At 47.2% G+C, this 13,927-nt stretch overlaps 1 protein-coding gene across 3 annotated transcripts in view; it reads right to left on the bottom strand.

Moving 5' to 3' along the window:
- The window catches only part of IQANK1 (IQ motif and ankyrin repeat containing 1), a 184,822-nt gene extending 172,438 nt beyond the window's left edge, over nucleotides 1-12,384 (bottom strand). Inside the window, exons 1-2 of one of the 3 annotated variants that reach the window (XM_050939360.1) lie at nucleotides 12,234-12,384; nucleotides 11,384-11,484 (exon numbers count right to left, since the gene is read on the bottom strand). In XM_050939360.1, the coding sequence (XP_050795317.1) occupies nucleotides 11,384-11,480 (97 nt within the window). In that variant the 5' untranslated portion in view covers nucleotides 11,481-11,484; nucleotides 12,234-12,384. The remainder of the gene's footprint in view (nucleotides 1-11,383; nucleotides 11,485-12,233) is intronic. The other 2 variants (XM_050939359.1, XM_050939358.1) reach the window with 2 other exon arrangements.
- Nucleotides 12,385-13,927: the final 1,543 nt, after the last annotated feature.

The following is a 13,927-nucleotide window of genomic DNA, read 5'->3' on the forward strand; positions in this document are numbered from 1 at the left end:
GCCAGATGGATGGAAGTGGCAGAAAAGAAAAAAACTACTAGCAAGGGGAGCGAATATCAGAAGGGGCAAACCAAAAATAAACCCTATCACCGAGGGCAACCCAAGACCCCAACTACAACCCAAGGAAAGCCCCAGACACCCTATTGTCCCACCTCACCAGTCTCCAGCAACCCACCTCGGCCCGGTGACCAGTCAGCTGGGCGATGTTTTAAATGTAATGAACTGGGACATATAGAGGCCAACTGCCCCAAGAACCCCAACCGAGTACAGTTCATTACATCGCCATCACATCAAAGATCTCCAGACCCAGATGCCTCTCAAATACCCTCGGTGCGAAAGTAAACCTTGAGAGTGGGCGGAAAGAAGGTTATCGCATGGAGACACACCGGGGCACAAGTGTCAGCTATCCACCAATACTTAGTGAACCCCAAATTCATCAACCCAGAGGCCCAAGTGACAATTCACCCATTCATGTCAAAAGCTTTAAACTTGCCTACAGCTGAATTGCCTGTCCAGTACAAGGGCTGGTCAGGAATGTGGACTTTTGCAGTCTATGACAACTATCCCATCCCCATGCTACTGGGGGAAGACTTGGCTAACCAGGTGAAGCTGGCCAAGAGGGTGGGAATGGTCACACGCAGCCAAGCCAGGCAAGCTTCCACACCCATCCCTGTTCCTGAGCTGTCCACAAGGGCCCCCATCTGTGTTACCAGAGACCCAGACAGAGGTGGTGGAACCGAATCCCCTGCCAACGACTGCAACAGCCATAGTGCATTCAGTCCCAGAACCGGAACTGGAAAAGCAACCAGCACCAGAACCGTTGCCAGCACTGACGCCAGCGCTTGCAAACCCATCTACAACTCCAATACCAGAGGGCACCAGCAGGCCTGGACTGGCAGAAGCAGCAGACAACCCTACCCAAGAGGCTCAGCCAGAGCCTGAAATATCACATAGTGCACCAGCGGAAAGCGGTTCACAATCAACGGAAACCACCCCATCACCTACATCGCTTCCAGAGGGATCAAGCCCAAGTCCACAGTCTAAGGAGGAACTGATGTCTCTGGCCTCAAGGGAACAGTTCCAGGCTGAGCAGGAAGCAGATGACAGCCTTCAGAAAGCTTGGGCAGCAGCACGGAGCACCCCATCACCTCTCAGCTCTTCTAACCAATCTCGGTTTGTTGTAGAACAAGGACTCTTATACAAGGAGACTCTTTCTGGTGGACACCAGGAAGACTGGCGTCCTCAAAGACAGTTGGTAGTTCCAACTAAGTACCGGGTAAAGCTCTTGAGCTTAGCTCACGATCATCCCAGTGGCCATTCTGGGGTGAATAGAACCAAGGACCGGTTGGGGAAGTCTTTCCACTAGGAGGGAATGGACAAGGACGTTGCTAATTATGTCCGGGCTTGTGAGGTGTGCCAACAAGTGGGAAAGCCCCAAGACCAGATCATAGCCCCTCTCCAGCCACTCCTCATAATTGAGGTCCCATTTCAGTGAGTAGCTGTGGATATTCTGGGTCCTTTCCCAAAAAAGACACCCAGAGGAAAGCAGTACATACTGACTTTCATGGACTTTGCTACCCGATGGCCAGAAGCAGTAGCTCTAAGCAACATCAGGGTTAAAACTGTGTGCCAGGCCTTAGCAGACATTTTTGCCAGGGTAGGTTGGCCCTCCGACATCCTTACAGATTCGGGAACTAATTTCCTGGCAGGAACCATGAAAAATCTGTGGGAAGCTCATGGGGTGAATCACTTGGTTGCTACCCCTGACCACCATCAAACCAATGGCCTGGTGGAGAGGTTTAATGGAACTTTGGGGGCCATGATACGTAAATTCATAAATGAACACTCCAATGATTGGGACCTAGTGTTGCAGCAGTTGCTTTTTGCCTACAGGGCTGTACCACATCCCAGTTTAGAGTTTTCACCATTTGAACTTGTGTATGGCCACGAGGTTAAGGGGCCATTACAGTTGGTGAAGCAACAATGGGAGGGGTTTATGCCTTCTCCAGGAACTAACATTCTGGACTTTGTAAGCAACCTACAAAGCACCCTCCGAAACTCTTCAGCCCTTGCTAAAGAAAACCTAAAAGATGCTCAGGAAGAGCGTAAGGCCTGGTATGATAAACATACCAGAGAACGTTCCTTCAAGGTAGGAGACCAGGTTATGGACTTGAAGGCGCAACAGGCCCATAAGATGGAAGTGTCATGGGAAGGGCCATTCATGGTCCAAGAGCGCCTGGGAGCTGTTAACTATCTCATAGCATTTCCCACCTCAACCCTAAAGCCTAAAGTGTACCATGTTAATTCTCTAAAGCCCTTTTATTTCAGAGACTTAAAGGTTTGTTAGTTTACAGCCCAGGGAGGAGATGACGCTGAGTGGCCTGAAGGTGTCTACTACGACGGAAAAAGTGACGGTGGCATGGAAGAGGTGACCCTCTCCACAACCCTGGAACGTACGCAGCGACAGCAGATCAAGGAGCTGTGCACTACCTTTACTCCAGTGTTCTCAGCCACCCCAGGACGGACTGAACGGGCATACCACTCCATTGACACAGGTAATGCTCACCCAATTAGAACCCCACCCTACCGGGTGTCTCCTCATGCCCAAGCTGCTATAGAACGGGAGATCCAAAGCATGCTACAGATGGGTATAATCCGCCCCCTAACAGTGCATGGGCATCTCCAGTGGTTCTAGTACCCAAACCAGATGGGGAAATACGCTTTTGCGTGGACTACTGTCAGCTAAATGCTGTAACTCGTCCCGACAACTATCCAATGCCACGCACCGATGAGCTATTGGAAAAATTGGGACAGGCCCAGTTCATCTCTACAATAGACTTAACCAAGGGGTACAGGCAAGTACCGCTCGATGAAACCGCCAAAGAAAAGTCAGCCTTCATCACTCATACACCCCTGCATGGATTTAATATGCTTCCTTTCGGGCTGCGAAATGCACCTGCCACCTTCCAAACACTTGTAGATGGTTTCCTAGCAGGATTGGGAGAATACGCAGTTGCCTACCTCGATGATGTGGCCATTTTTTCTGATTCATGGGCAGAACACCTGGAAAAAGTATTTGAGCGCATCAGGCAGGCAGGACTAACTGTTAAGGCTAAAAAATATAAAATAGGCCAAAACAGAGTGACTTACCTTGGACACCAGGTGGGTCAAGGAACATAAACCCCCTACAGGCCAAGGTGGATGCTATCCAAAAGTGGCCTGTCCCAAAGTCAAAGAAACAGGTCCAATCCTTCTTAGGCTTGGCCGGATATTACAGGCAATTTGTACCATACTGCAGCCAAATCGCTGCCCCACTAACAGACCTGACCAAAAAGACCCAGCCCAATGCAGTTAAGTGGACGATGAGTGTCAAAAGGCCTTTACCCAGCTTAAGGCAACACTCATGTCTGACCCTGTGCTAAGGGCCCCAGACTTTGACAAACCATTCCTAGTAACCACAGATGCTTCTGAGCATGGTGTAGGAGCAGTTTTAATGCAGGAAGGACCGGATCAAAACTTCCATCCTGTCGTGTTTCTCAGCAAGAAACTGTCTGAGAGGGAAAGTCACTGGTCAATCAGTGAAAAAGAATGCTACGCCATTGTGTATGCCCTGGAAAAGCTACGCCCATACGTTTGGGGACGGTGTTTCCAGCTACAAACCGACCATGCTGCGCTAAAGTGGCTTCATACTGCCAAGGGAAACAACAAAACTTCTTCGATGGAGTTTAGCTCTCCAAGATTTTGATTTTGAAATTCAACACATTTCAGGAGCTTCTAACAAAGTAGCTGATGCACTCTCCCATGAAAGTTTCCCAGAATCAACTGGTTAAAAATTGTACTTGAAATGTGAAAAATCTTGTAGTTTTACATAATTAGTAGTATATATAAAGGTGCATGTGTTTTATAAATCTGTTTATTCTAAAGTTCTAGGAAGAAATCACCGCCAGTGTCGTTCCACACTGTCTGAGATTTGGGAGGTGTGTCATAAACAGATAGTTAAAGGTTAATGTCTCTTTTACCTGTAAAGGGTTAAGAAGCTCAGTAAACTTGGCTGACACCTGACCAGAGGACCAATAGGGGGACAAGATACTTTCAAATCTTGGTGGACGGAAGTCTGTTCGTCTTTTTTTTTTTTTTGTTCGTTCGCTCTCGGGACTGAGAGGGATGGGACATCAATCCAGGCTCTCCAAATCTTTCTGAATCAGTCTCTCAGGTTTCAAACTTGTAAGTAATTAGCCAGGCAAGGCATGTTAGTCTTATGTTTGTTTTCTCAATTTGTAAATGTTTCTTTTTGCTGGAAGGATTTTTTCTCTGTTTGCTGTAACTTTGAACCTAAGGCTGGGGGGGGCCCCCTCTGGTCTATAGGAATCCGATTACCCTGTAAAGCATTTTCCATCCTGATTTTATAGAGATAATTTTTACCTTTTCTTTCTTTAATTAAAAGCTTTCTTTTTAAGAACCTGATTGATTTTTTCCTTGTGTTAAGATCCAAGGGGATTGGATCTGGACTCACCAGGGACTGGTGGGGGAAAGGAGGGGGATGGTAAATATCTCCTTGTTTTAAGATCCAAGGGGTTTGGATCTGTGTTCACCAGGGAATTGGTGAAGTCCCTCAATGCAACCCAGGGAAGGGACGAAGTTTTGGGGGAACAGAGAGTGCCCCAGACACTGGACTTCTGGGTGGTGGCAATGTATACCAGATCTAAGCTAGTAATTAGGCTTAGAAGTGTCCATGCAGGTCCCCACATTTGTACCCATAAGTTCAGAGTGGGGAAAGAAACGTTGACAAGCTGTTTTCAGTATGCCACAGTCTGGTGTGTTTACTAGCTTGAGTTGTTAGAAAGGATTATAAAATACATGTACTCCAAGGGCAGTGTTAATTTTCTTTTTATTTGATTTCATATTAAACAAACATCTTAAGCAGTGCACCTTGTTAATTAACCCTTGTTTTAATATTCTCTCTTTCTTTTTCCATACCTCTGAACTTTTAAAAAATATATATTATATCTAGGTTTTTTTTTTTAATACTAGTGACGCACATCTGCACATTTCCTTGATATTGGTGCTGCACATAAAATTCATTCCGCACATGGATGGAAAAAATTAAAGGGAACATTGTCTCAGACCCGTCATTTGTGAAGTCCCAAAATTATCAATTGTCTCTTAGGTCCTATTCAACATCTGCATACTGCTACTGGGAAAACTGGTGAGATGGCATTGACTCAAGTGTCCACAATATGTAGATAACAGACTCCTCTACCAAGCTTCAACACATACAATATCATCGCTGGCACTAAGCTAGCCCACTGCTTGGACAAGAGCATCTGGTAGAAGCTGAACCCAGGCAAGACAGAGATTATGCTGACTGACAGAAAAAAGCTCTTTGAAGAGCCTGCAATCAATGTGCAGTATCCATTGGTTGAAGATACACAACTATAGCTGGACACTTCAGACTACAGTTTAGGAGTGCTCCTGAATTCCTTTCTGACACTAAGCTCTGATATACAGCAGTGTATATATTGCATGGCATTCCTTAAAATACAGCATAATGAATGACAGTGGGAAGCACAGTCATCTGGACATGTGCTTTGTCACAGAGGGCCCCAAAAACATATAACTCTCTGGTCTCTTGGGGTTCCACAGTTGGGGTGTGGTGTTACCATGTGTAATCATAATGGTACCTCCATAGTGGGCAATCCCTAAGCTTGCAGTTATGTACGAACCAGACTGGGCATAAAGTCTCCCCTGGAAAGCTGGAAATATGACAATTTAACCACTTTGCAGAATGTAATCCTACAGCTAATATAGATGCCATGCTGGAAGGATCCTGATTTAAGCTGGCCGCAGCCTGGAGCTGGAAATAATTCCTTATGGATAAGCATGTGGAAGCCACTGTGGTAGCAGGTGCAACCAGAGCTCGTCAATGTGTCCTTTCAGTCCATTACATGGATGGGTGATACACCCCAAAGAATGGTGGGTGGACCGGGTACACCCCAACTGCAGCACATACACAGAAGGGTTGAAGCAACCATTTAATTAGTGGGTGAAGGAATACACATGGAATTGTCACTGCAAAAGGGATCTATGGGCAGTAGGAACCACAGGGTTGGGTGTATAGAATCTGGGGGAAAAGGTGTGTATAGGAATGCAAAATGCGGAACTAGGGGGCTAGCACCTGGGTAATAGTTGCAGTGGTCCCTTGGAATAAGATAGCAACTAAGGTGGTCCCCCTGAGCCCTATGGGAATAATAAGAAAGGAAGGACCACTGGCGGATAGACAGGGAGAATAAAATGGTGTAAAATGGACAATTATTCAGTTAAGTGTTTGTCCAAAAAAATAAAATATTTTAAATATGCCCCTCCCCAACGGCCATAAAGAAGCAGACCCAATGGCCTGTGCCAGGCGTGGACAATTAAATGTAATATATATGGGGTATGGAGTGTGCTGCTGGGAGTGTGCACAATTCTGGAATATAACACTTGAGAATACAAGTGCACCAACATCTGGCACAATTACACACATCTACATGCTGCCATCGGGACTTTGGTGCATAAATGGATCTACAAAACTCATTGCTGTGGACAACTGAACCAGTGCATTACCCAATTCTGTATCAAGTGGCTGAGCTGGTTTGGACAATACCCCGTTTCTCTCTGTAAATATTCAATAGACTCATGATATGGACAAGAACACATGAACACTGCAGGGGCAGCTCACTGCAACTGCCAACAACTGGACACATTTAAAATATACACTCCAAAATGGTGTTACAGGATTTTAACCATGTTAAAGGAGGAGAAGCAGTGTTTCTGGTGGTGGACCGGATGCTGGACTCAGGTCTTGGAAGCCCAGGCCCTTTGAGGAAAGAATACCTTCCACCCAACTAGCTACGGAACTGCCTGCTGATTGTACTTAGACTGATATAACCTGTGCCATTTGGACAGGCCTAACGGACACTCATTCACTTCCTGGTCATATTACTCATGTTGTAGGGATGTTATTCATATTAATTGCATTCATGAGGTGCTTAAAATTATGTGGTGTCCTAGGATCTCCCTGAAAACCATACTTGTAAACTCAGCAGCTTACCCTTTTTATGACCTGCCTTCTCTCTCTCCCTGTAGCATGACTGGTGGACCAAGGTATCAGGCTAACTGGAGCCAGGGCCTCCAGCCCAAGTGCCCTGCCATCCAGTGTGCAGGAAGGAGGGGCGCCTGGGCCCTTGTTTGAAGAGAGTGGGGGAGTGCTGGGATATGTAAGGGTTAAGTAGAAACCTGGGAAACTGACAATGCACTGGCATGGTATCAGGGAGTAGGCACAGGCATGCACTATTTCTTTGCTTGATAAAGTGTCATCCTGCCATAAAGTTCCCTTCTGCTTGTTAAGAGTTGATAAGCTCACAGCTGCATAAGGAATATGGGGATCTAAAAGAATACTTTTTTGGTGTTATCTCCCGCTCCCTTCCTTTCCCAGCTACACAAACGAGCTCGGAGTCATGGCCCCTTCCTCCCTCCCCTGCAAACTGCTGATCACAATAATTGCAGCTACAAATTTCCTTAAAGAAATGTATTTTCAAAGTAAAAGTTATCTGTATAATATGTTAATGCTGTAAACAGTAATCAGGGGCAGGAATAATTATATTCAGTATATAGCTACTCATATTCATTATATGGGCATTTCTGTTACTCAGTGAGGGTTTGGGGAGTGTTGTAGTAAATGTAGATATCTACATATTAACTTAAATAAAAAGGAGCGTGCTGTAACTAATTCAGTGCTTACTCAACAACTGAGTAGAGGGGAACAAATACCGCAATAAAGAAGCCCATTTACACAATCTGCCTCTGGGTCCTCCTGCTCTCTCTAACATTTAGAAGGTAACATGTTCTATCACTATGTTTGACCAGAGGATAGTGTCCCATCCTGGAAGATGATGATCTGGGCTCAGCTGTACAAATTTCAGTTATTTTGCAGCTGGCCTACAGCAATGTGATCCACCTGAAAATGAAGATGTAAGCCCTCAGGAAACTTCAACTAGTACAGAATGAAGATGCCTATCACAGCAACACAGGCTATCGTGAGCACATCAAACCTGTCTTTCGCTCAATATGCTATCTTCCCATAGAACAATAAATGAAGTTTAAGGTCTCAGAACTTACCTTCAATAGTTTGACCCAAGGATACCTAGAAGAATGCCTAAAGCTCCAGGTTGAGGACAGCAGTTGTAAGAACAGACATACTAGAATAGACCAAAAGGTCCATCTAGCCCAGTATCCTGTCTTCCGATAGTGGCCAATGCCAGGTGCTTCAGAGGGAATGAACAGAACAGGGAATCATCAAGTGATCCATCCCCTGCCACCTGCCCATTCCCAGCTTCTGACAAACAGAGGCTAGGGACACCAGTCAACAGATCCACTCCTTCGGCACAATGGAACTGTCTACAGCACAGATAAACTCACCTGTGCAAGAGGCTGGAGCTGGTCCAAGACTGCTAAACAAACTTCCATAGGAAATAAAAACTACCACAAGCCTCACCACCAGGTTGAAGAAGTGCAAAAGTTCACTTCTTCAACCTGCCTTCTATAATATAAAACACTTAGCACAGTGCATATATAATTACACTCACAAAAAGACACCCCATATACTATGCTAAAAGAACATTAAAGTTGTGAAGTCAAATGCTCTAAAGGTAGGGCATAAATGAATTAAGGTTGCCTGTGCAATCTCATTGCTGAGCTTAATTGAGCCCCCTTGTGCATATTACAGAAGCTCCCAGTATGTCCCTCGGCCTGCACCACTTCCAGCAGCTCCCGTTGGCCCGGAGCAGCAAACCGCGCCCACTGGGAGCTGCGATTGGCCGGACCTGCAGACGGGGCAGGTAAACAAACGGGCCCAGCCAGCCAGGGGCTTTTCCTACACAAACAGCGTCCCCTGTTTGAATAACCCTGCTCTATGGACATTCTTATGTTCAAGCCATTTTGAGAAAAAAATGACAAAAAGAAAAATGAAGTATGGTAGTGCTCATTATACCAGGTTACGTTATTTAGTGTTAAATGATGAAGGGGATAGGTCACTAATAGAGAGGGATCTGTATTGCTTGGTGAACTGGGCACAGGAAAACAATATATGTTTCAAAACAATCAAATGTAAAGTTATAAAAAGAATGTAGACCATTCTTACAGAATGGGGGACTCTATCCGGGAATCAGTAACTCTAAAAAGGATTTGGGGGTGAGGATGGACAATCAGCTGTACATGAACTTCCAGCATACAGCTGTGGCCAAAAGGACTACTGCAATGCTTGAATTCCCAGGGAAAACTTGAGTAGAGAGTCTATATTACCATTGTATTTGGGACTGGTGCAATCACAACTGGAATGTTGTGTCTAGTTCTGATATCCATAATTGTTTCAAGAAGTTGATAAACTGGAGAGGGTTCAAAGAAGAGCCAGGAGATTGATAAGAAGTTTGGAAAACTCATTTTATAGTTATAGGTATCAGGAGCTCAATTTATTTAGCTTAACAAAAGAGAAGGTTAAGGAGTGACATGATCACAGTCTGTAAGTATCTACATGGAGAACAAAAATTTGATAATGAGCTCATCAGTCTAGTAGACTAAGGTATAGCAAGATTCAAAGACGAAGTGGAAGGTAGACAAATTCAGACTAGAAATAAAGCACACTTTTTTAAAAACAGTGAAGGTAATTAACTACTGGAACTTCTTACCAAGGGTTCTGGTAGATTCTCCATCAATCACAATCACAATTTTAAAGTCAAATTGACTATTTTTCTATAAAGATATACTCTTGTTCAATAAGGAAGTATTTCAATGAAGTCCTATGGCCTGTGTTATGCAGGTCAGACTAGATGATCACAGTGGTTCTTTTTAGCCTTAAAAATCTATGAGAGTTTTAAACTACAATTTTTCTTCCTTATTATCCAGACTCCTAGCATTTGTATAAAAGCAACTGAATTTCGCCCCCCCCTTCACATTTTTTCCCACCTCATCTCAATATATTCACAATACCTTGAGCTTGAGTGATATATTTAAGCATTTGTAGTGCAGCTGCCTTCTTAGCATCTTCTCACGGAATTCCTAGTTTAACACACTGCTACCTGCTCCAACTGGTCTTCAACAGAGATTAGCGCACCTACTTCTGTGTTGCTGGTGGTCCTATTTGTTCAGACCCTTCTCCCACTGGAATGTGACCCAACGTTCCCCACAACTGAAGCCTTCAGTTTCATATCACCCACATAGATAATGGTGCACCTCCACTAATTTCTGCCTTCTGCTGTCCCTCATTTATGGGAATGGAAGTCATATCACGTCCAAGAGAAATGAGTCTTTGGTCCAGAGGTCACAGCACTAGCTTAGGAGATGTGTATTCAAATCCCTGCTAGACCAACGATATCCTGTGTGACCTCGGGCACATCACTTAACTGCTCAGTTCCCCACCTGTGAAATGGGGATAAAAGCATTTCTTTACCTCCCAGGAGTGTTATAAGGATAAATGCATTAATGACTGTGAGGTGCTCAGATACTACAGTAACGGGGGCCATAAAAGTACCAAAGGCTCACATCTCTGAAGTTTTCAATAATCTTTTTACTTCCATGTGATGCTGTCCACCATGTATTCCAATGTGTATCATCACCAGGAGACTTGTCAACCAACTTCAGATCCCCATCCAATTTTACAGTTATATTTCATGTCTTTGTTCCAGGGAAGCTACACATCATCTTAGTGAATTCTCTGTTCATTCTCCTTAATATGGAATCACTGATGATAGCTGTCATTTTAGAACAGTTAAAAATCTCTTGGACATCCTTGCCAGTAAGAAGCAAGCAGCTACCCCCTGTAACTTTGTTCTATTTCTTCTTTAGTTGCCTCATTGAGTATTTCAATTCAATACTGCTAAAAGAGTTGAATACCTTCTGTTTCTCTTTCCTCTGTTGTCTGCAAATTGCCAGTCATCACCTTTAGTTTCTACACTTTTATGTTCCTTCTTCACCAAGCCTTATCCAGTAGAATTGGTGGAAACAATTCCCAAATCTTGTTGTCCAATAAGTCTTTGCCATCTCAGTTGGTATGCAGCATTGATACTGGTGATTCCAGATCATATATCTTCTCCACCAGCATGGCTACCAAGTTACAATTCCTATATAATAAATCTTTGCTGTCTTCTGGCATGCAGGAAAACAAAGCACATCCACCACAGGTCATGACGACTGTTCCATTGTTGGCCACATCTGCTGCATGGGGTAGCACTGTACCTAAATGGAAAGAAATGACACTCCCTACCTGGAACTCCCAAACTGATGATGATGCAGCAGGCTGAAAGACAACAACAACAGACACAGAACCAGGATTCCCTCACCACAACTCTACCTGGTTTTCTAGATGCAGTTCCTGATTTCTTCACCAGTGAAGCTGGTTTGGAACCTTTCTGAGCTACAGCTTTTTCTGCTGCTTTCCTGTCACTCATTTCCCTGAAACAGAATAGAGGCCAGCAGGTTTCTTATTAACTTTAAAGCACTAATCAGCTCAGTTTTGCACTAGCCAAGAGACAGCGACTCCTTTGGTCCTGCAAACGCCAATGCATGTGAGTAGCCCTAATAAATTCAATAGGATTACTTGAGTGTGTCTGCAGTATCATGCCCACTTCTGGCATGGATGTAAGGGGAAGAAGTTAATTCTGGTGCTAAGAAACCTCAGCATTTTTGTCAGATATTTTGGTCCCTGTCCCCTAACGCTTGTCAAAAATATTTTCAAACTGGTTTAGAACCTAAGGGAATTTTCATCTGAAAAAATTCTAGAAGTGTAGTGAAGAATAAGAGTACATATCAGTAATGTAGAGGTTTAAAAAGAGTACAAGAATGCTATACTTCTAAAAATACCCAGAAAATTCAGAATTAAGGCTAAATTTAAACATTTGACAACACAGAAGTGTAATTAAGGCTCCCAAAGTATCTTAACTTTACCCATCCCTTTATTACAGTAGTGCCCACAGCTCCCAGGCAAGATCCCAGAACGACGTCCTTAGAAAAACTGCAGAGAAATCAGGTACAACCTCATCCATCCTAAACAACTGCTGACATCAGTGACCGCCAACCCGAGGTAAAGCAGTGGTACCAACGGGCTTTCCGCTCAGGCCTAGGGAGGCAAATACCGACGTGCCCATGGTCCTTCCCCGGCACTGACTCCCTACCGACCTCCCGCTTCCCCGCGTCTGACCTACCCTGCCAGCGCCGCGGGCCCCGACCTGCTGTCCCGGGGTCGCCCGCATGAGCGCTCGGCCTCCGCCCGTAACGGCAGCCGCCCCAACCGTCACCAGGCAACAGCGACGCCGGAAGCGCGTCCGTTCCCGTCCGGAATTGAAAGGGCGGGTCTGAACCCCACACGTCACGCCCCAGTTGAAGTGACCGCCACAGATCAGAACCCCGCCCACTTCCGTTAGCGTCAGGACCCATGGCCAGGCTTCCCCGGCTCCACCAATCCGCGCTCCGCTACCAGCCCCTCTCTCCGCCCCTCGACAGGCTTCCCCGGCTCCACCAATCCGCGCTCCGGTACCAGCCCCTCTCTCCCCCCGCCGCCAGGATTCCCCGGCTCCACCAATCCGCGCTCCGGTACCAGCCCCTCTCCCCCCCCCCGCCCCGCCCCGCCCCGCCAGGATTCCCCGGCTCCACCAATCCGCGCTCCGGTACCAGCCCCTCTCTCCCCCCCCCGCCAGGATTCCCCGGCTCCACCAATCCGCGCTCCGGTACCAGCCCCTCTCCCCCCCCCCGCCCCGCCAGGATTCCCCGGCTCCACCAATTCGCGCTCCGGTACCAGCCCCTCTCCCCCCCCCCCCGCCAGGATTCCCAGACTCCACCAATGGGCGCTCCGGTACCAGCCCCTCTCTCCCCTCCCCCCGACAGGATTCCCCGGCTCCACCAATCCGCGGTCCGGTACCAGCCCCTCTCTCCCCACCAGGATTAACCGGCTCCACCAATGGGCGCTCCGGTACCAGCCCCTCTCTCCCCTCCCCCCGACAGGATTCCCCGGCTCCACCAATCCGCGCTCCGGTACCAGCCCCTCTCTCCCCCCCCCCCGACAGGATTCCCCGGCTCCACCAATCCGCGCTCCGGTACCAGCCCCTCTCTCCCCCACCGCCAGGATTCCCAGACTCCACCAATGGCCGCTCCGGTACCAGCCCCTCTCTCCCGCCCCCGCCAGGATTCCCCGGCTCCACCAATGGGCGCTCCGGTACCCCTCCCCTTCCGCCCTTGCAGGTAACCATCCCTCTTCCCCCCCAATCCCTCCCCCTGCACAGATTACCCACTTCTGCAACACCCATGCAGGTGCCAACTACCCCATCCCCCCAATGACCATACAGGTGCCAACTACCCCATCCCCCCAATGACCATACAGGTGCCAACAACCTATTTCCCCCCTCCCAGTGTCCATACAGGTGTCAACCCGCCCCATGACCATGCAGGTGCCAACTACCCCATTTCCCCCCCAATGCACATGCAGGTGCCAACTACTCCATTTCCCCCCTCCCCCAATGCCCATGCAGGTGCCAACCACCTCATTTCTCCCCCTTCCCCAATGCCCATGCAGGTGCCAACCACCCTATTTCCCCCCCAATGCCCATGCAGGTGTCAACCTGCCCCATGACCATGCAGGTGCGAACTACTCCATTTCCCCCTTCCCCCAATGCCCATGCAGATGCCAACCACCCCACCCCTCCTCAATGCCCATGCAGGTGCCAACTACTCCATTTCCCCCCCTTCCCCAATGCCCATGCAGGTGCCAACCACCCCATCCCCCATCAATGCCCATGCAGGTGCCAACCACCCCATCCTCCAATGCCCATGCAGGTGCCAACCACCCTATTTCCCCCTCAATGCCCATGCAGGTGTCAGCCCACCCCATGACCATGTAGGTGCC

This window comes from Gopherus flavomarginatus, chromosome 2 (assembly GCF_025201925.1).
Source record: "Gopherus flavomarginatus isolate rGopFla2 chromosome 2, rGopFla2.mat.asm, whole genome shotgun sequence".
NCBI lineage: Eukaryota > Metazoa > Chordata > Testudines > Testudinidae > Gopherus > Gopherus flavomarginatus.